This window comes from Ursus americanus, chromosome 10 (genome assembly GCF_024610735.1).
Source record: "Ursus americanus isolate L20-20 chromosome 10, mUrsAme1.1.p, whole genome shotgun sequence".
NCBI lineage: Eukaryota > Metazoa > Chordata > Mammalia > Carnivora > Ursidae > Ursus > Ursus americanus.
The window spans coordinates 73,060,789-73,085,854 of record NC_142136.1 but is presented as its reverse complement, the minus strand read 5'-3'; the positions used below and the strand labels follow the sequence as shown (position 1 = coordinate 73,085,854).

Here is a 25,066-nt window from a genome sequence, read left to right as displayed (position 1 = left end):
GAGAGAGGGAACACAAGCAGGGGGAGTGGGAGAGGAAGAAGCAGGCTTCTAGCGGAGGAGCCTGATGTGGGGCTCGATCCCAGATCGCTGGGATCACGCCCTGAGCCGAAGGCAGACGCTTAACCGCTGTGCCACCCAGGCGCCCCCATGGTTGTTTTTAATAGCAAAACATTCTAAGAAACCTAAACGACAATAGTGATGGTTCTGGAATTATATATAGCCACTTAATTCAGGTTTTTAAATTATTTTTATCACTATTAAAATTTTGTTGAATTAAACCATAAAAATAACTTTTTTTTGCTATACAATTCTATGTGGTTTAACATGTGTATAGATTCATATAATCACTAACATCTTCATGAAAGATGTTAGTTGAAAAATGCTTATTTCTGTTAAGAACTCCATTACTCAAAAGCACAGTACTTTCTAAGAATTTTATGGAAGAATTTAAAATGCTAGTCAGAATTTAATACTACAAGCTCATCATTGTAAGTTGAAATGTTCAGGGAATGGGGGCAAGTAAGCAGAGCTTGACTTTCCACAAAGTGTGTGTGATGAAGTTTTGGGCTCTTATATTGGATGAAAGATAACTTTTCCTAACCCTGTTGCCTGCCACGACTGAACCATTGGAAAGATCAGAAGCCAATGAACTAGTGGAGTCATAGAAATAATACTTATTGTAAATTTTTTTCTCCCTGTGCTCCAGTGACTGTTTCTTAAAACTGATAAGATCACTCTGAGAAACAAACTGAGGGCTTCAGAGGGGAGGGGGATGGGGGAATGGGATAGGCTGGTGATGGGTAGTAAGGAGGGCACATATTGCATGGTGCACTGGGTGTTATATGCAACTAATGAATCATCGAACTTTACATCAAAAACCAGGGATGTACTATATGGTGAATAACATGATATAATAAAAATATTATTATGAAAAAAAAATCATGACTTTTAAAAGATTGGGATTGGCAGTCTTGGAACTGGTCTGTTGGCTTTGTCCGTAAGACCAGAGGTGATATGTTGTCTCCATCTACCTGTAGATGGGATTTGATCAATGGGTCAGCCTTCCCTAATAGATTTCCATTTAGAAATTTAAAGGACTTTTTTTTTAAGTCTGTAAATGACAAAAAATTCAGAGAAAGTGAAAGAGAAAAGAAAATATAAAGAGAGAAAAGAATATAAAGAAAGATGTTGCTGTGCTATTTAAATACTGAAACATTTCAAAACTGCCAGTAAACTGATTCCCCACCTCCCCGCACCTGCAGAAAACCAGGCCATGATGGTAATATTTGTGGGTTTGCTGATAGAATTCAGGTAACCATTTCAGTGATGTGGTATGAGCTTCTTTAGGGAACTTAAGGAAGTTTTCATTTCAAGCTCCCTGTTTTCATTTGATTTTATTTTTATGTTGTAACTTTATTCTTCTTATTTTTGGAGACATTTTCATTCTAGCTCTTTTAATGATCAGATGAAAACAGTGAAGAGTGCTGACTTATGTTTTGCACAAGGCACCATATTTATGGCCAGTTAATGCCTTTCAAGCTTTCAGATCACCTGATTTTTGTAAATCGGTGTTGCCAGTAGAGAGACCAAGCTTGTGACTCATGGAGGGAGACCTGTAGACTTAAGCTTCTGCGTCCATCTGCCTCTATCTGGTTCCTGGCTTTCAATCTAATTTAATTAATTTTAATGTTTTTTTATTATATTATGTTAGTCACCATACAGTACATCCCTGGTTTCTGATGTAAAGTTCTATTGTTCATTAGTTGCATATAACACCCAGTGCACCATGCAATATGTGCCCTCCTTACTACCCATCACCAGTCTATCCCATTCCCCCACCCCCCTCCCCTCTGAAGCCCTCAGTTTGTTTCTCAGAGTCCATAGTCTCTCATGGTTCATTCCCTCTTCTGATTACCCCCCCTTTCTTTATCCCTTTCTTCCCCTACCGATCTTCCTAGTTCTTATGTTCCATAGATGAGAGAAATCATATGATAATTCTTTCTCTGCTTGACTTATTTCACTTAGCATTATCTCCTCCAGTGCCGTCCATGTTGCAGCAAATGTTGAGAAATCGTTCTTTCTGATAGCTGAGTAATATTCCATTGTATATATGGACCACAACTTCTTAATCCAGTCATCTGTTGAAGGGCATCTCGGTTCCTTCCACGATTCAGCTATTGTGGACAATGCTGCTATGAACATTGGGGTGCGCATGGCCCTTCTTTTCACTATGTCTGTATCTTTGGGGTAAATACCCAGTAATGCAATGGCTGGGTCATAGGGTAGCTCAATTTTTAACTTTTTAAGGAACCTCCACACTGTTTTCCAGAGTGGCTGTACCAACTTGAATTCCCACAAACAATGTAGGAGGGATCCCCTTTCTCCACATCCTCTCCAGCAATTGTTGTTTCTTGCCTTGTCAATTTTTGCCATTCTAACTGGCGTAAGGTGGTATCTTAGTGTGGTTTTGATTTGAATTTCCCTGATGGCTAATGATTTTGAACATTTTTTCATGTGTCTGTTAGCCATTTGTATGTCATCATTGGAAAAGTGTCTGTTCATATCTCCCGGCTTTCAATCTTATCCAGGCTCTGCTCATCTCCGGGAATGGATTATTACTATCTTCTGGGTTACTGTATTAGTTTCCTATTGCTGCCATAACAAATTATACAAACTTAGTAGCTTAACATAACAGAAAGTTGTCATGGTACAGTTCTGTATGTCAGAAGTCTGATACGGGTCTCATCCATGTCACGATGCCTGCAGGGCAGCATTCCTTTCTAGAACACTCTAGGGGGTTCTAGAGAAGAATCTGTTCCTTGCCTTTTCCAACCTTTTAGCACTGCCCAAACTTCTTGGCTCGTGACCCCCTTTTCCATTGTCAAAGTTGGCAGTATTGAATTTCTTGGGCTATTCTTGTGTAGTCACATTTCCCCCGACTGTAGCCAGGAAAGAATCTCTTCATTTTCTGTTTTTAAGGGTCCATGTGATTAAATTGGACCTACTTGCATAATCCAAGAAAATTTCCAGAAGTAATATCTTAATTTTTTAAAATTTAAACTGTTTTTTTTTATGAGAGAGAGAGAGAGAGAGAGAGAGAGAGAGAGAGACAGTTGGGGGAGGGGGTAGAGAGCAGAGGGAGAAGGACGAGCAAACTCCATGCTGAGCATGGAGCCCAATACAGGGCTTCATCCCAGGACCCTGAGTTCATAACCCTGAGCCAAAAGCAAGAGTCAGACACTCAACCTACTGAGCCACCCAGATACTGAATGTTTCTGAACTCACTTGCCAACACTAGCTTCTGTTCAAGCTGGGATGGTTTCCCTACCTGCAGTGAGAAATCAGACCATGAATGTTTATAGATGGCTAAGCTGTCTTCCACTTTTGTTTTACTTTCCTGTCTACATCCTCTTTATGACTCAAGACTGCACTCAGATTTCTCGCAGTCACTAGAGTTTCTTGACTTTCCTACTTGTTTCTTGTTCCCAGTTTTCCAAATGAACTCTGTCCATTCATTTATTTTGATATGTATTGATGTCAACACCTATTTTGCATTTTGGATGTGTATGTGTCTGTGTATGTCTTTTTTTCCTCATTTTTGAGGGGAAAATATATACTGCAAAAATAGTTCTTTATATATTAGTTATAGAGCTCTGTTATTACTTTGAAGATTCAGCCTAGATTTTTATGGTATTGAGAAATCTTTAAGTTTCTCTTGAATTAATGACATCCTGATTTCTTTTAAACTGATTTAAGTGATTTAGAACTTGTTTTCTAAGATTGCAAAGGTAGCTAATTTTATAATAAAATGTAATCATAAGTATAGATTGATTCATGAGGAGTCAAAATGTGTTCTTTATTTAAAACTAGCTGTTGATTCAGGAGTATGGTACACTTTTTAATTTCATTAGTTATTTGGCAAAAATGCACTCTTTTACTTTTTATTTGTTGAATTTGGTTAACTTACCTCCTTTTCTCCCCACTCCTTAACCCCAAGCCTGTTCTATGACTCTAATTCATTTTTCAATGCTGTTGTACAGAATTCCACGAAAGCACCTCTCAAAAGATCGAATGTTGAGAAAGTGACTAATGTGCAGATCCTGGTGTTGTTTGGCATCCTCTTGGTCATGGCCTTGGTGAGCTCAGTGGGGGCCCTGTACTGGAATGGGTCTCAAGGTGGAAAGAACTGGTACATCAAGAAGATGGGTAAGTGCTGGGTTGGAGTGCTTGTTGAAATAGGATGAAACCACTTTGGAAAACCCTTCCAAGTGTAATTTATGTATGGTGGCCATGCTATCCTTCATTCTTTTGGCTACTCTATAAGAGGCCAGCCTTCTTCAAAGATTAGGAGTCATATGATGAAATGGAGATGGACACATGTGGGGATTGTTTTATATTCAAATGATTGTATTTGTAACTATTTTTTGAGTTATTCTTAGTGGTTGCTCTAGGGATTATAATAAATGTCTTAGAGAATCAGCATTTGCTTTAGATTAATACTAACTTAATTTCAGTAAAATACAGAAATTTTACTCCAGTATAATTCATTTCTTGCCCTGCTTTGTGCTATTATCATAGATATTACATCCATGTTATCAACCCAGGATTCCAGTGTTATAATTGTTGCTTGATATTATCTAATGTTGGTTAAGCAAAAAGAAAATAAATATACTTATAGAGTTGTTTTACATGAACCTGCTTATTTACCATTTCTACTACTCTTCATTTCTTTTTGTAGATTTGAGTTACTAGCTTGTGTTATTTCTTTGCTTCTTGTAGTTTTATCCTCTCATTCCTTTGTGCTGTCATATATATTACATCTGCGTATAAGTCCAGTGATGCACTTTCATAATCATTTTTGCCATTTTTTTTTGGTCCAAAAGAAAGGATAAAAAAATATGTAATTGTCTTTTATAAGTACCTGTGTTATTACCTTTACTATTATCCTTTGTTTATATGGATTTAATTCCTGTCTGGTGTCATTTCCTTTCATCTTGGAGAATTTCCGTTAGTATTTCTTGTAAGGCAGATTGGGTAGCAACAGATTCTCTGTTTTTATCTTGGAATGTGTTAATTTCTCCTTTGTTTTTGAAGCACAGTTTTGCTGATACAGGATTCTTGTAGAATTCTTGACGTTCTTTCCTTTCAGTACTTTGCATATGCCATCCCACTCCCTTCTGGCCTCCATTGTACTGATGAGAAGTCAGCTGTTAATCTTACTTTTCCCTTGTATGGGAGTCATTTTCTATTGCTGCTTTCAGAATTGTCCTTGGTTTTCAATAAGTTTGAGTTTACTTTGTTTGGAGTTTGTTGAGCTTTTTGGATGTGTACGTTAATATTTTTCATCAGATTGGGGAAGTTTTCAGCTATTATTTATTCAAATGTTGTTTCTGCCACATCTTCACTCCCTTCTCTTTCTGATAATTCCATTAGGTACATGTTAGTCCACATGATACGACCTTAGGCTCTGAATTTTTCCTTATTCTGTTTTCTTTCTGTTCTTGAGATTACATAATCTCTATCGATCTCTATGGAAGTCTGTCTGTTTCTCTCTTCTGCTAGCTCACATCTATTCTTCAGCTCTACTAGTGATATTTTTTTTCATTTCAATTATCATACTTTTCAATTTTGGAATTTCCACTTGGTTCTTTCTTTTATCTCTTTCTTACTGTTCTCTGATCAACAGTCATTGTCATCATACTTTCTTTTAATTCTTAATACAGTTTTAGTTCTTTAAATATATTTATAATAGCTTCTTTGAAGTCTTTGGTCCATCATTTGGGTCCCCCTCAAAGGTAGTTTCTGTTGCTTTTTTCCTGTGTCTTTGTATGTTTCATATTTCTTTGTTGTTGAAAACTGCATGCTTTAGATAATATGCTGTGGCAATTCTGGATTCTGTTTCCTCTTCCTCTTGGGTCTTGTTGCTGTTTCTTGTTTATCTGTTTAGTGACTTGCCAGGAAAAATTCTATGAAGTATGTTGTTTTCTCCTGCAGTGTATAGCCTCTGCTGTTACTGGTCAGTTTTATTTCCATGTTTTGACTTTTTAATGCTTTTAAAGTGTATAGTTTAAGGTATGTGGTAGTTTTTAGGATATTCACAGATTGTGCAACATTTACCCCTTACCTAACTTTAGAACATTTTCATCACCACAGAAAGAAACCCTGTCCTCATTAGCCAGCACTCGTCTCCTTGTTTTTATTTTTAAGCCTGGATTACTAGGGGTCAGCATAGCTTAGAGGTTAGTCAGTGATTGGTCAGAGGTTGTTTGACCTATGTGTGGCTTGTGGAATGCCTTCAATGTTTGGGGAATTTAAAGTCTGCCCACATTCAGTCAGGGATGAGTAGTTCACAAGTACCCTCTCTGGTCTCTCCTAAGCAGGTGCAGCCTTGTGCATGGACATGACCTTCTGGACCACCAGGGTTCAGTGTGATTGTACCAAGGCTTCTTTGGCCATTTCTTTCCATGGATAACCCTGTTTAATTTCTGGCTAGTCTTCTGGTTTGTTTGCTCCTGCTAGTATTGTGAGATATTTGTCTTCCCTGATTATTAGCCACTGGGATCTCTATTGTTTTTGACAGTGCCCTTGGCATGGCTTTTTTCATGCTCTGTTCCAAATAATGCCATCTTCCTCAGGCTGTTCCTGTCCTGACAACCTGCCTTACTCTAGAGTACCAGCCTGCCTCACCCTGGGAAGGAATTTCTGCAATATGGAGCTGGAGTCACCGGGGCAGGGCGGGGGGGAGTGTTGGAAGGGTAGGGGGGAAGGGGGATGCAAGCTGCCAGTCCCAACCACCCACCCAGAACAGAATTTAAGCATTATGGCTCAAGGGGAAAGGAGAGGGAAATTGCTTCTGACTTAAATGCCAAAGGTTTCCACTTAGATTAAGTAGATTTTTTTGAATACATGCTTTTGAATTTTTTGTATGCACTGTGATCAGTTTCCAAGCACTTTAAATCCTTGTTTTTGATAATTTTGTTCAGTTTTATTGCTTCCTTTTTTGGAGAGATTTGCCAATCTCCTTACATAGCAATTCCAGAAAAGAAATAAAATTTAATGACAAAATATTTTAAAAAATAAATTTGAATTTTAAAACTTTAGAAACTTTGCTTGAAGTTTTTGTTATTCTTCTCTTTTAATATATTTTGGTTAAACTGATCAAAACATTTTTTCCTTTTCTAATTATCTCGGGCAGAAAAATCAAACACTTTTAACTGCCCAGGAAAACTATTGTTGCCACTTTACAAATATGACTGGGACTCGAGTTGTAGGTTGGGTCAGAACTCTTGGTTTTGCTTCTAAAAATTTGGATTTGGACCCTCTTATATGTCTAGCTTCCGATATGAAGACTGATACTTTGTGTACATACATAGTTTCAAAATGTCATGATCTGGGTAAATAACAGCATTGGCACAATCTGCGGGCTTTGTGGAAGCTGGCATTTAATTGCCTATTGTCAAACTCTAGTACTAGCTGCATGGTTTATGATGGAAGAATGGTCTTTTTGTCCCACCCATAATGCTGTCTGCTTTGTTTTCTTATGGAAAAGCTGGAGTAGCTCTGTTAAAAGCCATCAGACTTCACATTTGCATTGTCACTGTTGGAGCTTTGACTTCAATTTCTATCAGGTTCTGTCCTTGTTCATCTCCACTTGATTGTTTTTGTTTGGCTGAATGAACTTTTATACATAGAGTCTTCCCCGAATGCGCTCTGCTTCCTGATGATATATATGATGATACAGAACAGCTTTTGGCCTGTATTCAAAATTGAAATTTTAAATTTCTTAATACATAATTCTAATTGGCAGATATTTGTGCCTAAGGAAATTATACCTTAGAGACTTTTGTTAACTATTCGTACTTAGAGATCCTATTTAATAACTACTTGATTCAAAAGAACAAGGTAGCAAAGTAACATGTCAGAAAGAAAAGAAGCAATTGGCAGGAAAAACAGAAGCTTTGGTAGATGAGAAGAAAATAAAGGGATGGTAGGAAGGTGAAACTACTGACCAGCCTGTGCCTACTCCCTGTTATCCCTTACCAGCCCGTTATCCTGCCAGCACAACTACCCTTGAGAACTCGCAGGCTGAGTCAAACCACCACCATTTGACTAATTTCCTGGGGGAAAAACTCAACTGTGGTTTGAAGTCCTTACAAATTACTAATCTCCAGTCCTAGCCTTTTGCTATCCTGAAATACCAGTTCCCCTCAAGAGGCATCCTTAATACCTTTTAACCTGCTGCAACCCTCCCTTGCCTCTTGCTAAGTTAATCTTTTACTGCTCTTTCCTTCAACCAGGGTGTCATGGTCATCGGGAAAAAATACTTCTCTTTTGATACGGACCTTGTACGTCTTTTCTCTCTCCTGGTTCCTCTTCCTGTCTAAGCTGACTCTACTTCTGCTTTGGATTCTGTCCCCTAGGAGTCTTGATCCATCATTAGGAGTCCTCTTCTGTTAAGATGTTCTTCTGTTATCTTCAATAAATAGCTCCAGTGTTCCTGCCTCCCTCTCTTTGCCTGCTACCACTGATACTTTTTTGCTTCTTATAAACTCTTTGGAGTATCCCAGATGGACTCTTACCTTAGTGAGGTTGTAGATATTCTTTACAGCCGTTTGACATGCCTGTCTTCTTTTCTGCATCCTTTTTAGTTAGCTGTCTTCTCTCTTTCTGCCAAAACTTGACTAAAGCCTCTGTTCTTCTGGATGGCCTTTGGTGACCATGCCTTCCCATTAAAATAAACCTCCTGTCCTGGTTTCATCAGTGCCCTATGAACTCCCCCTCAGTAGATGTATGCTGCTACATGGTCAGGGAGGGGCCTGCTCGCTCCTGCCTGCTCCTGATTACTCCCCTCCCCTATAGCCTCCTGTTAGAAGCCAGCTCTTTATTAGAAGACATTGTATTAATAGTCTTTGCATTCATAGTTCATGCCACGTAGTAAGAGCTCAGTAACTGTTTTAACTCAAATCTCTAAATTTATACATAAACCAGTAGACTCTTTTTGGTGAACATCTTTTAGAAAAAGTCCACAATAATAAAGTCCACAATAATTCAGGGAACTGAATGAGACGAACTAAAGCAATACAGATACTCTGGTTTTCATTCACAGACACGACCTCGGATAATTTCGGATATAACTTGTTGACGTTCATCATCTTGTACAACAATCTTATTCCCATCAGTCTCTTGGTGACCCTTGAGGTTGTGAAATACACTCAAGCCCTTTTTATAAACTGGGTGAGTATCACAGCAGAACCTCAAAGCTGAGCAGCTGGAGCAATGTCAACCATTATTTTCTCATACTCTCTCAGAGCATCAGTCCTTCAGCTGAGCCCCCAGAAAAGGACGACTATGGTTCATTTATGATTGGGTCTGGGACTTAAACTGGCCAGTGAACTGGCAAGGGATCTCTGGCAAGGCTGTCCCTGAGCTGGTGATGCCAATGACTGGTTACCTGACACCTCAGTTTCCTGGTCCATGAAACAGGAGGACGTTGGTGCCTATTTATTCAAGGGGTTCTTGTAGAGATCATGGAAGCAGAGTGCTTAGCAGGTGCACGCCTTCTGGTGAATGGGGACAAAATGCTGCAAATGCTGCTACTGCTTTTACAGTCTAATGTGCTGCACGAAAAGTCTCAGAGGTGTGTCTATTTCAGCGTGCATTACATGTCAAAGGTCATGGGGACCGTAAACTTGGATTCTGTTGCAAGAGTGGAGGTGGAATTTTAAAGGAACTGTCATGCCATTAAGCACTGGACTTCAGCAGCCAGTATTTGTAGACTGGGCACTTTCATGTGCGTTTTTATTTGATCTTCACAACAATCCCGTGAAGGAGGTATTGGCTGAGCTCAGAAGTATGGGTTATGATCATCTTGAAACCAAATCTTCTGTGTATAAATTGCATGTTTTCTTCTAGCACAGTGTTTCTCTATACTAATAGCCACTGCACTTTCACTCCCAAATTAAAAATGAGCATTAGTATTAAGTCATCTGTTATATCTTCTTTTCTGTGTTAGTCTAAATGAAGGATTAATGGTATTTATTTTCTGAAGCACCCTCCACTCCTTCTCTCTCTCAGGACACAGACATGTATTATCTAGGAAATGATACTCCTGCAATGGCCAGGACCTCAAACCTTAATGAAGAGCTTGGGCAGGTGAGAGCCTCCTTGGGAAATTTGGTAGTGGTGACTCCAGCATCAGGGGAGACCAGTGCTAGAACCATGAGAGATTTAGGGAGAATAGTTCTCTACGAATGTGGTTTTGATGTCTGAAGAGCTATATATATCGCATTTGAAAGTATTGTGAAATAGAAGTGTTAGTTGGCTTTGACCTGCTTTTTGAGACATCAATGTATTTCATTATCTAGAAGGTGCCTATAGAAAAATAATACAAAAAATAAGTGCAAAATTACTTTGGACATTAAAATTATTTATCAGGAGTAAATGATGGGGAGAATAGTGGTTTGGATATGTGGGTATTGGGTATTCTTACAAAACATGGGGGAGCTAATTCGAAGGACATAAATTTATTAAATTTCTCACATGTGTTAGATTTCATTTCTGGAGCTTTCCAGGGAACGAGTTTCTTTTCTGCCATCACCCTTGAAACTCCTTTGGCCTTAAATGAGTCGCATTTTGCATTATATCTTCATCTAATGTTGAAATTACTGTAAGGAATATCCTCTTCTGAATGCGTTGCAATTAAAGATTATAATTTTATTTTATACATCTTATTTAAAGATCCCAACAGCCCTAGGGGCTGGGTGCTATATATGTCAGACTAAATTTACCTCCTCTTTGAACCCTTTTACAGTTTTTTGGGTAAAGTTAACTTATCTTTCTTCTATGTCCCCATAACAGTCTCTCCAATTATGAATACCATAAAGTGAGAGACATGATAGTGATGTGGTGTCGGTTTCCATCTTGAGCCTTTCAAGCCCATTCAAGAGTATGGACATGCCTGGGATGAGGTCTTTGGTTGCCTTGGTCAGTCTAGCATAATGCTCAGTATACCATTGCTCTCAGGATCCATTAAACTGGGTCCCAGTAATTGGAGGATTAAAAGTGCTCAAGTTGTACCCAGGATAATAATTCATCCTAATTGGGAATATGGGAAAAGTTTGCTTGCTCAAAAAGTTTTGAGTTAGAACCTAAGGATAAATTAAAATTCAATAGGAAAATGAGAGTTCCTTATTAGAAATTTTTCATTTTTTAACATTTTGATATAATCTTTTAATTTTCTTAAAAAGAGGTAGAAGGAAACATTTTATTGGAAGGCTGATTCTACTGAATTTTTTATACCCCTAGAAGTACTGCATATAAAAAGTATATAAAAACTTATTTATACTTGGGGCATTAATTACCCATAGCTTACTTATTTTTTTATTTCTATGTACTATTTGACTTCTTTAGGAACATTGATAATTTTCCTTTACTTGACAGACCTTTGATTGCTTTAAAAACAAGTCATAGTGTATTTGCCTATATTGTATCATTAAGAAAAAGTACAGAATAAATAATTCACAGCATTAATCCCTCTTCCATAAACCGGTAAAGCATGGCTTCCCCTGTGATCCCTGGAGTACATCCAGCATCCAGCAGCAATCATGACCTGAGAAACAGGAATTTTTACTGGAGACAGTTCTGTTAGTTACTCTCCCTTCACCAATTCATGACATAATTTTCCAGAATGTTAGACATGAAATGATGTTCTATATCTTCTGGCCAAATTCTTTGTTCCATAGATGTGGAAATTGGGGCCAAGAAGGATGAGATGATTTTTCTAGTCTACATGACTAGTTAGTATCCAGAGCCTGAACTGGGCTACTGTCCTCTTGTGATCTTGAACTCGTTTCCTTCTTCCCTATCACATGATCCACTGGAGAGAACATAGGAGAACATAATTCATACAGCACATATGCATTTGGAGTTCATCTCTTTTGCATTCAGTTAATTATGTTAAAATGGTTGGCTTGTTGACCTCTAGAAATTTTCTCTTTTCACCTTTGTATATTCAGAACCTGGTGTATTAAATCTATAAAACTTTGTATTTTAGAAAGTTATATATAATCTATAGCAGTCCTAGGACACCTTCATGTAATCTTAACTGTTACTGTGATGGAGGACTTTTGTTTGTTCTGTGTTGTTTCAGGATATACCTTCCTAATCCAACTAGGAGTGAAGTGATAAAAAATATTTTGAGGTTTGCCAAAGTTTGAGCTTGTTGTCTTGATATATTGAACACTAGAATGGAGTGCTTTATGAGATCATGGGAATATTTTGGAGAGTAATCTGTGTCTTGAGATGCCTTGTAGCAGAACTTAGTGCTTATGGTTATAGATTGACGTGGCTCCAGGGCTGTTACTGAAGCCTCCTTTACACATTTCCATACAGTTTGATTCTAGGATTGGTTAGTGGAAAAGGTTTTTAAGTGGTATAAGCATTAAAATATATTAATTTTATAATAACATATAATTGTAATATATAGTTATAAAATGTATTTTACTGTAAGGAAATTTACTTTTAAAATTAATAGAAATTTTGAGAACTATAGAAGGAAAGACGTTATCTATTGGTCTCTGCATCTTAGCTACATTGTTGATGTACGTTTCTTCCATTCTTTGATTTAGGTAAAATATCTATTTTCTGATAAAACTGGAACTCTTACATGCAATATCATGAACTTCAAGAAGTGCAGCATTGCTGGAGTAACGTATGGGTAAATATGTTTATCACTTACTAAAAATTTGATTTGTGTTCTTACAACAAAATAAGTTTATTTTTAGCTGCTTAGCCAAATGCCTTCTTGATATTTTCAAAGGATATTTATAAAGGATTTATATATGTAATTACTACTGATTGTGTTTAAAATTTAATGGGTCTCAACTTGGAACAGTTAGCCAGTTTATTCTGCAAATATTTACTAGGGAGAAATCCCTGGATTTAATGCTATACATTTAATTTTAAAACTTTAATTCTATAAATTCATATTTATAGTCTAATAATTATAAATGTCTTACTTATATTTTGATCTGAATGCCTGTCTTTTTATTGGTGTTTTTTTAATTTTCAGAATTGTTTAGTAATTTTTAATGCAGGTGATATATATTTTTTTCAATTTTATAATATTTTTTTATTATGTTAGTCACCATACAGTACATCCCTAGTTTTTGATGCAAAGTTCCATGATTCATTACTTGCATACAACACCCAGTGCACCATGCAATACGTGCCTTCCTTAATACTCATCACCAGCCTATCCCATTCCCCCCCCGCCGAAGCCCTCAGTTTGTTTCCCAGAGTCCATAGTCTCTCATGGTTCATTCCCCCTTCTGTTTACCCCCCCTTTCTTCTTCCCTTTCTTCTCCTACCGATCTTCCTACTTCTTATGTTCCATAAATGAGTGAAACCATATGATAATTGTCTTTCTCTGCTTGACTATTTCACTCAGCATTATCTCCTCCAGTCCTGTCCATGTTGCAGCAAATGTTGAGAAATCATTCTTTTTGATGGCTGAGTAATATTTCATTGTATATATGGACCACATCTTCTTAATCCAGTCATCTGTTGAAGGGCAGATCTCGGCTCCTTCCACAATTTAGCTATTGTGGACTATGCTGCTATGAACATTGGGGTGCATATGGCCCTTCTTTTCACTATGTCTGTATCTTTGGGGTAGATACCCAGTAGTGCAATGGCTGGATCATAGGGTAGCTCAATTTTTAACTTTTTTTTTTTAAAGATTTTATTTATTTATTTGACAGAGATAGAGACAGCCAGCGAGAGAGGGAACACAAGCAGGGGGAGTGGGAGAGGAAGAAGCAGGCTCATAGCGGAGGAGCCTGATGTGGGGCTCGATCCCATAACGCCGGGATCACGCCCTGAGCCGAAGGTAGACGCTTAACCACTGTGCCACCCAGGCACCCCCAATTTTTAACTTTTTAAGGGACCTCCACACTGTTTTCCAAAGTGGCTGTACCAACTTGCATTCCCACCAACAGTGTAAGAGAGATCCCCTTTCTCCACATCCTCTCCAACATTTGTTGTTTCCTGCCTTGTCAATTTTTGCCATTCTAACTGGACAAAGGTGGTATCTCAATGTGGTTTTGATTTGAATTTCCCTGATGGCTAATGATTTTGAACATTTTTTATTGGTGTTTGATATGTAACATTAATAGTTTCAGAAGTACAACATAATAATTTGGTATTGATATATACTGCAAAATGGTCACCACAATAAATCTTGTTAACGTCTGTCACCACATATAATTACAAAATTTATTTTTTTCTTGTGATGCAGCTTTTAAGGTCTATTTTTTTAGCAACTTTCAAATATGCAATATAGTATTTATTATTAATTACAGTCTCAATGTTGTATGTTAAATTCCCATGACTTATTTACTTTAGAAGGGGAAGTTTGTAACTTTTCCCCCTGTCATCCATTTTGACCACTCCCTACCCCTGCCTCGGGCAACCACTAATCTGTGCTCTGTATCTATGAGCTACTGCCTTTTTTTTTTTTTTGAGTTCATGTGTAAGTAAGATTATATGGTATTTGTCTTTCTCTGTCTGACTTATTTCACTTAGCATAATACCGTCAAGGTCCATCCAGGTTGTCACAATTGGCAAGATTTCCTTATTTATGGCTGAATAATATTCCATTGTGTATATGTACCATCTTTTCTTCATCCATTCATTCATTGATAGACTGACATCTTTACTGTATCTTTTTCTTTTTAAAGATTTTTTATTTATTTATTTGACAGAGATAGAGACAGCAAGTGAGAGAGGGAACACAAGCAGGGGGAGTGGGAGAGGAAGAAGCAGGCTCATAGTGGAGGAGCCTGATGTGGGGCTCGATTCCATAACGCCGGGATCACTCCCTGAGCCAAAGGCAGACGCTTAACCGCTGTGCCACCCAGGCGCCCCATCTTTACTATATCTTGACTATTGTAAAAATGCTGTAGTGAACATGGGGTGCATGTATTATTTTGAGTTAATATTTTCATTTTCTTTGGAAAAATACCCAGAATTGGAATTGCTGGGTCATATGGTAGTTCTATTTTTAATTTTTTGAGGAACCTCCAATACAGTTTTCCATAGCAGCTGTACCAATTTACATTCCCACCAGTAGCACATAAGAGTTCCACATCCTTGCCAACACTTGTTATTTCTTCTAACCATTTTAACAGGTAGGAGGTGATATTTCATTATGGTTTTGATTTTCATTTCCCTGATGATTAGTGATGTTGAACATATCTATATGTATCTGTTGGCCATCCATACATGTTCTTTGGAAAAATGTCTACTCAGATCGGCCCATTTTTAATCAGATTGGCTTTTTTTTCCCTATTGAGTAGTATGGGTTAGTTTTATATATATATATATATATATAGATAGATAGATAGATAGATAGATAGATAGATAGATGTATATATATTTTGGATATTAACCCCTTACCAGGGATAGGATCTACAAGTATTTTCTCCCATATGTAGGTTGTCTTTTCATTTTGTTGATGGTTTCCTTTGCTGTACAGAAGCTTTTTAGTTTGATGTAGTCCCACACTTGTTTATTTTTGCTTTTGCTGCCTTTGCTTTTGGTGTCAGGTCAAAAAAATCATACTGTGATCAGTGTCAAGGAGCTTACTACCAATGTTTTCTTCTAGGATTTTTACGGTTTCAGGTCTAACATTCAAGTCTTTAGTCCATTTTGAGTTAATTTTTGTATATAGTGAAGATAGTGGTTCAGTTTGATTATTTTGCATGTAGCTGGCCAATTTTCTCATTTATTGAAGAGATCGTCTCTTCCCTGTTAAATATTCTTGGTACTTTTGTCAGAAATTAATTGACCCTAAGTGTGTGGATTTAATTTTGGACTCTCTTTTCTGTTCCATTGATCTATATGAGTCTGTTTTTATGCCAATAGTGTACCATTTTGATTAGTATAGCTTTGTAATATAGTCTGAAATAAGATTGTGTGAGGCCCCTAGCTTTGTTTTTGTTTCTCAAGATTCCTTTGGTGATTTGAGTCTTTTGTAGTTCCATATAAATTAGGATTGTTTGTTCTATTTCTGTGAAAAATGCTGTTGGAATTTTGGTAGGGATTGGATTGACTCGGTAGATTGCTTTGGGTAGTATGGACATTTTAACAATATAAATTCTTCTACTCTACAAGTGTGAATATCTTTCATTTATTAGTATCTTCAATTTCTTTCATGTCTTACAGTATTCAGTATATAAGTTTTTCACCTCCTTGGTTGAAATTTGTTCCTAGGTATTTTTTTGATGCAGTTGTAAATAGGATTTTAAAAATTTCTTTTCTGATAGCTCATTACTAATGTATAGAAATACAACAGACTTTCTGTATTGATTTTGTAACCTGCAGCTGTACTAAATTCGTTCATTCTAACAGTTATTTGGTGGATTCTTTAGGGTTTTCTGTATATAGTATCATGTTATCTCTAAATAGTGACAGTTTTACTTGTTCTGGTTTGGATGCCTTTCATTTTTCTTGCCTTATTGCAATGGCTAGGACATCCAGTGCTATGTTGAATAAAAGTGTCAAGAGTGGGCATCTTTTTGTTCCTGATCTTAGAGGAAAAGCTTTTAGCTTTTCACTAATGAGTATGATGTTAGCTATGGGCTTGTCCTATATAGCCTTTATTATGTTGATGTATGTTCCCTCTATACCTACTTTGTTGAGAGTTGTTATCATAAATGGATGTTGAATTTTGTCTAAAGCTTTTTCTGCAGCTAGTGTAACGATCAGATGATTTTTATCCTTCATTTTGTTAATGTGGTGTGTCACATTGATTGAGTGCAGATGTTGAACCATCCCTGTATCCCTGGAATAAATCTCAGTGGATCTTGGTGTATGATTTTTTAAATGTATTATTGAATTCGGTTTGCTAATACTTCGCTGAGGATTTTTACACCTATGTTCATCAGGGGTATTGGCCTCTAATTTTCTTTTCTTGTGGTGCCCTTGTCTGATTTTGGTGTCAGGGTAATGCTGACCTTGCAAAATGAGTTTGGGCTTCTCTCCTGTTGTTGGGGAGAGTTTGATAAGGATTGGTATTCTTCTTTGAATGTTTGGGAGAATTCACCAGTGAAGCTGTCTGAACCTGACTTTTGATTGTTGGGAGGTTATTGATTACTGACTTAATCTCCTTACTAGTAATCAATCTAAGATTTTCTGTTTCATCATGATTTAGTCTTTGTGTGGTGTATGCTTCTAGGAATTTATTCATTTTTTATAGGTTGTCCAATTTGTTGGTATATAATTGTTTATAGTAGTGTCTTATGATCTGTTATATTTCTGTTATTGGTCATAATTTCTCTTCTTTCATTTCTGATTTTGAATTCTCTTTTTTTTCTTGGTGAGTTTAACTAAAGGTTTGTCAATTTTGTTTATCTTTTCCAAGAACCACTTAGATTCATTATCTTTTCTACTATCTTTTTTTCCCTCTATTTCATTTATTTCTGCTCTAATTTTTGCTACTGTCTTCGTTACAGTAACTTTGGGTTTCGTTTGTTCTCCTTTTCTAGTTTTTTGAGATGTAAAATTAGGTTGAGATTTTTCTTGATTTTTGATGTAGGCGTTTGTCACTGTGAACTTCCTTTTTAGAACTGCTTTTGTTACAGGGTGCGTGGCTGGCTCAGTCGTTAAGCGTCTGCCTTTGGCTCAGGGCGTGATCCCGGTGCTCTGGGATCGAGCCCCACATCGGGCTCCTCTGCTGGGAGCCTGCTTCTTCCTCTCCCACTCTCCCTGCTTGTGTTCCCTCTCTCACTGGCTGTCTCTCTCTCTGTCAAATAAATAAATAAATGAATAAATAAATAAACAAAACAAAACAAAACTGCTTTTGTTACATCCCATAAGTTTTACTATGTTGTATTTCCATTTTTTTTTGTCTTAACATATATTTTCTGGTTTCTCTTTTGATTTATTCTTCGGCCCATTGGTTGTTCAGTAGCATATTGTTTAGTCCCCACATATGTGTGAATTTTCAGTTTCATTCTGGTAATTGTTTTCTAGTCATACCATTATAGTTGGAACTGATGCTTGACAGGACTTCAGTTTTCTTAAATTTATGAAGACTGTTTTATGGCCTGTCTGTGATCTATCCTGCAGAATGTTTATGTGGGAGTGCCTCTTTTGATCACAGTTTTGTGACCACTCTGTTTCCTTCTTTCTGGCAGTCATTTTCCAGAATTGACAAGAGAACCATCCTCAGATGATTTTTGGTAAGTGGATTCTAGCACTTCTTGATGCTTTAGTGGGAAGGAATAATTCTGTATTGGCATTTTTACCTGAATATTTTGTAAATAAAATTTCATATTTGTTATTCCAAGAGAGAACTAAATTAAAATTTTAAACATGAATATGGTTTTAAAAGTGTAGTGGAACTACAAGGATTTAACAAAAAAATAGTAAGTCCTTGGTTTAGTACTTCCCACTCACTTCTGACTTCTTAGCATAATGTCTTCACAGTTGTAACATACATATGGTAGCATGTATCAGAATTTTATTCACATTAAAGGCTGGATAATATTTCATTGTGTGTGTATACCACATTTTGTATATTCATTCATCTGGTGATGGGAATTTGGACTTTTTCTACTTTTTCTAGTGTGAATAATACTGTTATGAACATTGGTATTTAAGTATCTGAATCTCTGCTTTCAATTCTTATGGGATTATACCTAGAAGTGGGATCGGTGGGTTGTGTGGTAATTTTATTTTTAACTTTTTGAGGAACCGCCAAACTGTTTTCCACAGCAGTTGTACCATTTACATTCCTGTCGGTAACACACAATTTTCCCATATCCTCATGATACTTGTAAATTTCTGTTTCTTTACTATATATAATAGCCATCCCAGTGGGTGTGAAGTGATATCTCATTTTGGTTTTGATTTGCATTTCTCTTAGGTTTAGTGATGGTGTGTGCTCATATTTTAAGATTTATATACTAACAAAGCTGATTGCCAGGGCTGTGTGTGTAGGGAGACAGTGTAGTTGATGACTGACTGGCTTCCCTATGGGATGATGATCAGCCAGGACCCACTGTCTTATTAGAGGGTCCCTGGATGTTAGCATCTATCTTTCTTATGAACTGCTCAGACTTTTTCTCATGAGAAGAACTTTCTAGGCTATTGCAGCTGTTATGGGAGCTGAGTGGAGGTAGAGGGCCGGTGATCATACTTATCACAGTATAAAGGATTTCACTTACAACTCCTGTCTTTGGAGAGAATTCCCTACCCTATACCTGCTCATATGCCCAGTGTGGCTGGGTCCAAGGTTACTCTGGTTTAACCTCTCTAAATGATAAACCTTCCATGGCTTGCTGGGTGCCAAAGGTTCAGTTGCCTGGCTGTGAGGGATGAGGGAGGGTTCCTGCAGGCTGACTCTTCCTCAGATGGACCTGGAACCTCTCCTGCTTTCCACGGTCCCTTTATCAGACAGGTACATTGGGCTGCCATTTCCTCAGAGTTCCCAAGATTCTGCTGGGGTCATCAGCCTGCGTTCTAGGTGCATCCCTTTGTAAGCTGCTGGTTTCCGCTGTATTAAAACTCTGCCATCACCTTGACTGTGGTCACTCTTTCCGTTGTATTTGTTCTGAAGGAGTTTCAGGAGGAGGTGGGGATATAGGAATATACTTCACCGTTTGCATTTTCTTCAGTGTGATAGCACACAGTCACCGTATCAAACTTTCTTCCTGACAATTATTTGCCTCCTTCTCTCTCCTGCATATCAGCTGTGGCCATAAATGAATGCACAGATGCAATGCAGTCATTCCTCTTATTTTACCTGCTTTGAGCAGATATTCTGAAGTTTTCCCTGGTAGAAGTTAAATAGATCAACCAAAGTGACAAAGAGTTGACCCCTGCCTGTTACTTCTCCTTGTAACTATGTCATTGTTTATAACAACTTATAAAATATTTTGCTTATAGTCGGGCTAAATTTTTCCCTCTCAAGGTTTGAAATAATATACAGTATTCCAAATCTTTAAAAGTTTAATATAAATCTATAGGCTTTTTACCCAACTGAGCCACCAGACGCCCCTGTAGGCTTTTTAGGTGTAGTTCTTCTTGAAGACAGATTCTTACTAGATTTGGGCTAATTTTAAAGGAACCCCTGAACTGAATAAGTATTTTCTGTTCTCTCTCACAGCCGGATGCCTCCTACCCCTAGTGACTCATGTGACTTTGATGACCCCAGGCTCTTGAAGAACATCGAAGATCATCACGTAAGGCCACCATTTTGCTTCTAGGACATTACATAACTTAGGGTGCGCTTGTATTTATGTGTATGTGTAGTGTCTTGAAATTTGTAATTTTAGACCTTGGGGAAGAGATGCAGTTTTACTTTTCTGGTGTTAGTATTCAGGGAAGTGATCTTAAATGGTATGTGGTTAACACTCTGCATAAGTTAATGAAAAGCTGAATTAAATATGTGGTGAAGATAGAAAGTTGCACATCCAGACTAAGATGAATCTTACCACGAAATTCTTTAATATTGTGGATTTCTTTTGCTTTTTAAGATTTCTGCAGTACTCTTTCTTCATAGTTCTGAATCTAAGAGGTCATGCAATTTGAAAAGCAATTTCAGTATGCTTGGACCAGGATAATTTAGGGGAGGAAAGTAAGGCAGAACAACATGTGGCATATATAGCATTCTCCTGTGTACCAAACATTTGATGTGTATTTCCTCTAGCACTTGAGTCTCCCCAGAGAGGTGCTAGGAAGCTGCGTGAAAATATTGATTTGGCCAAGAGTAACCACCAAACAAATCTAGAAATGAGACAAAGAACTTTAGTCTGTTGGATTCTTAACATCACATTATCTCAATTATTCCAACAAACCAGGATTAACTATAGGATTGCCTAAATTTGTTTTAAAAGCTACTTTGAAAAATACCAACTTAGAAAAGTATTTAATGATCGAAACATTTTATAACCGGTTTCATCAGTATAGATTAGATCTGATATTGTTTTTTTTCTGGAAAACATTTTAAAGCTAGGTACATTTGGGCAAAATTAAAACTTTTTCATTCCAAAATTTGGTTAAGGTGTAAATATACTTAAGATATTCTCTGAAGTCTCAGTGGGGAAATTTCCTCTTCTCTATTACACTTGCCCATTTGTTGATGCTGGAACCTTCTCAGCCATGGTTCTCCAATGTGAGTGTGTGAGGCACCCACATCCACAGGCTGGGATACAGACATTCTGCTTCAGCCCCCGGCGATACTGCTGCAGTGGTCCCACACCACACAGTGGGTGTGCTGAAGTCCATGCTCTGTGTTACTCTCATAGGCATGGAGGTGGTCTTTCTTTTGAATTTTGATGTTCGAGGTAGGTCGAGCTACCAGGCGAGAGGTTCTCCAAGCAGAAGGGTAGGATCTCGGAAGAAACTTCTGTGGAAGAGGGTAGCTTTAATCAAGGATGTCAGAGGACACCTGGGCCTTGTGAGGATTTGCTTTCTGAAAAGAGGACTCAGGTATTCTCAAATAGTACTCAGAGAGTGTTTAGGTTGACTAAATGTGTCCTTTCAGATTGGGGTGGTGAGTGAGAAATAAGGTGGAAGGGCGTCCTAGAGGCTTAGGAGACTGCTCTTAGTGTCCTTTCATGAAGTTTGTTTTCCTGGCCTGATCAGTAGGTGAGAAAGCAGCAGAGGAAGTGAGGTGAGCCTAGTGCATGGAGTTCCTTGGGATCCCAGCGTGGACTCAGAAACAGCAGCACATGCGTGGATCCCTGTTTAAATAAGAGACTCATTTATCTTTTCATTCATCTTGGTAGTTTATATCAGTCACCTTGGTAGGAACTAGGGGCAGAAATGAATAAAAAACACTCAAGGGATTTCTATTAATTGGGGAAACAGATGTGAAATCACTAGGAGCCATTGTATACCTTTACATCATCAGGATAGGTATGGTACCGCTCCCTGAGAAAGTGATGTTGTTTTGTGTAGATAAAGGAGTCTGATCTCTTTGGTGGGTGTTAGGGTTAACATGACTGTTGCAATGTGGACATTGTGGGCACCCACACTGAATGGTGTTTGCATCCACCTAAAATTTGGGCTGGTATAGAAAACCAGTGGACAGGGGGCAAATCTCATTTGGAGGAGAGATCTATTTGTTGCTGGGATCGTGATTTCTGGAATCTGGAAATACTGAGCTCAGTTAATTTACATACGCTTACAAGTCGTTCTCTTCAAAGCTGAACCATGTGTGCTGGGGTTTTGACCGCTGATCACATGCTCTTCTTGAGCCTGTCCTCTCTTGACCTTTGAGTGGAGCTCTGAGCTTGGATCAGGATCCTCCAATGAGCATTTCCTGTCCCATGACCAATGTCAGGCATTTTCAGAAGGATCTCCACTCTTCTAGAAGTTAGTGAGCTCCTTTTTTCTTCCTTTCCCCCCTCACCTTCTACCCTCCTGAGCCAAATTTCCTTTTATTCCAATGGGAAGGCCATGGAGAGTGGGGGCAGATGCAGCCCTTACGAACAGGAAGCCCTGACTTAGGTTATCATAAGCATCATTGAAAGCGTGAAGACTTTAAAGGATATTTTAATCATCTGGACACTCACAGTTCATTAAATGCATAATGTGGCCATGGATAGGAGAATTTATTTTCTAATTGTTTAGTAAAAGCCTATTTGCCTAAGTTCAGTGTTTTTTAAAGCTATGTTTGAAGCCTTCTGAAGTGTTCTTCATCTTGGCTACTGTGTGAATTATCCCATTGACATTTAACATCTAGTTCGACTATAAATAATGAAGACCATAGGCTCCAATATTTTTCTTTCAGAAAATGTGAGATTGGATTAAGTGTACCGAATGGATTTTTAAAACATTTTAAATATAGAGCTTTTTAAATCACTTGGTTATTTTGCCAAAATATGGTTGAGGAAAGGGAAGAAGCATTTCAGGATTTTAGCCTATGGATATCCCACATTCTTATCTAAATTTTCTTGGGACCATTGACTAAAATTAAAGCATTTGGACCAAGAAAACCTTTACTTTCCTCCCAAGAGAGTACTTCCATCTGCTACAGAATTTTTGTTTTTCCTGGGTCATCATTTTTGATTTTCTGGGTCCTTTAGGACTATGTTTTAAGCTTTGTGTGGGCTGATAGCCAAGATGTAATTTGCCTGTTAAAGAAGCAACCTATGGAAAATTTCAAGAAATGGTTCATGTGGTCCTTTGATTACATTACTAACCCATGACTTCCTATTTGTGGGATAATTTCTCAAAGATTTACCAAGGAAGAACATACAGGTTTTTTTTTTTTGTTTTTTGAATCATTATGCCTGGAACTTTTGAGCTGAGTCTTCAAGAAGAAATTGCTTTTATATGTACATTTAATACTTGATAGCTGTGATTTGGTGTTCCAATTTTATACATGCCAAGTTTTCTATTTTTTACATTCATCAAGTAAAAAATACTCATTTCTACATATATAAAGCATTTCGTGTAGATTAAAATCTGTTAAATGGAGGACAAATATTTTATGATTATGAGGTACCTAAGATAGGCAAATTCATAGAGACAGAGCAGAGTAGAGGTTATTAGGGGCTAGGGGAAGGTGAAAACAGGGAGTTACTCTTTGATGGGTACAGAGTTTGTTGGGAAGATGGAAGTTTTGGGTATAGATATAGTGGTGGGTACCCAGCAATGTGAATGTTTTTAATGCCCCTGAATCATGCACTTACGGATGGTTAAAATGATAGAGTATATGTATATTTTTCGACACATAAAAACTTTAACTTCTAAAAAGCTTATACACACACACACACACACACACACACACATACATGTATACAGTCTTCAACAATCAGGTCTTTGAAGTTATGAAAGACTTTTCTTGGAAGTTACAGAAAAAAAATTTATTTTCAAACATGGAGCTCTTGTTTAAAATAGATTACAAACATCTTATCCATAGGCTGCAAATGGAGTTTGTCTCCTTTCTCTAATTTATTATAGAGTGTCAGGTTAACTAGAGAACCAAAGTTAGAACGGTTTTGTCTTAGGGATTGTTTTTTATCTTTAGGAATGTTGTCTGGCCTACCACTACTTTGCGAGTGTGTGCAGCTCCTCCTTATAGCTCTCAGAAATATTTTACGATTTACTATGAACTCAAAGACCCTCTTTCATGTTTCACTGTGGGATGAGGTGATGTGCTGGACTCCATGGCTCTCAGATGCAGGAGAAAGCAATCTTTTTTTTTCCTTCCCATTTACTACATTTTTATATATGTGTCTCTTTTTCATTGAATTGTCTGTGCAACTGATTGTTGCTGATCACAGTGAGCCCAGGTCAGTGAATTAACAACGTAAGGCCCAGAGTGGAACCCCAAGTCATCCTTGGCAGCCTTTAAATATTTCCTTCAACTCCTGCCTCCAAGGCCAATACTGCCAAAGACCAGGCCCAAGACCTAATTGTAAAATTGGCAGAACTTCTTAGAAGGCTGAATTGGCAGCCTCACAAAATCATCTGCACCAAAGTCTAGTAGGAAGGAGACCCTGGGACTAGGGTTGGGGTCTCCTGGGTAGCGGCACCCAAGAACCTGAGACCCCCAGGTTCCTCTGGAACTTGTGGGCCTGTGGACGTGGTCTTCTGCCTTTCATAGAAGATGGTAGCTTCCCTGTGCTTCCATGATCAGGTCTCTGCTAAAGCAGATGTCTTGCCAGAAAGTGCTTATCTTCCTCAGGGTCTGTCCCCACCTCCCACCTTCTCCACTAGATAAACCTGGGGGCACATTTCAGCATGGCAGACTGGAGCGATGATGGCCCTGCCAGTTTGGAAGAGGGATTATTCACTGCAGGGGCTGCAGGGCCTGGTAGTTCACACCACCAAGGGCTGGGAGAGCGTGCCTGAGAGCGGGCGTGACAGAAAGTGGCACGAGGGAGAGTGCGTTGGAATGTGGGATTCTTCTGTTGTTGGCAGTCAACAGAATGCCCTCTCTTGGAGAGCCAGTTCACTAGGCTGCTGTGGTGACTCGCAGAAACTTGGAAGGAATGGTGGCCTCTACATAAAAAACAATTTATTTTCATTGCAGAAAACTTAGAGAATA

At 38.0% G+C, this 25,066-nt stretch overlaps 1 protein-coding gene across 2 annotated transcripts in view; it reads left to right on the top strand.

The window, feature by feature from the left end:
- ATP8A2 (ATPase phospholipid transporting 8A2) overlaps positions 1–25,066 on the top strand; it is a 564,765-nt gene that overhangs the window by 150,209 nt on the left and 389,490 nt on the right. For both annotated transcript variants that reach the window (XM_045797080.2, XM_045797081.2), the window contains exons 11-16: positions 4,041–4,206; positions 9,107–9,234; positions 10,075–10,152; positions 12,627–12,715; positions 18,198–18,242; positions 20,171–20,246. In XM_045797080.2, coding sequence (XP_045653036.1) covers positions 4,041–4,206; positions 9,107–9,234; positions 10,075–10,152; positions 12,627–12,715; positions 18,198–18,242; positions 20,171–20,246 — 582 coding nt within the window. The remainder of the gene's footprint in view (positions 1–4,040; positions 4,207–9,106; positions 9,235–10,074; positions 10,153–12,626; positions 12,716–18,197; positions 18,243–20,170; positions 20,247–25,066) is intronic.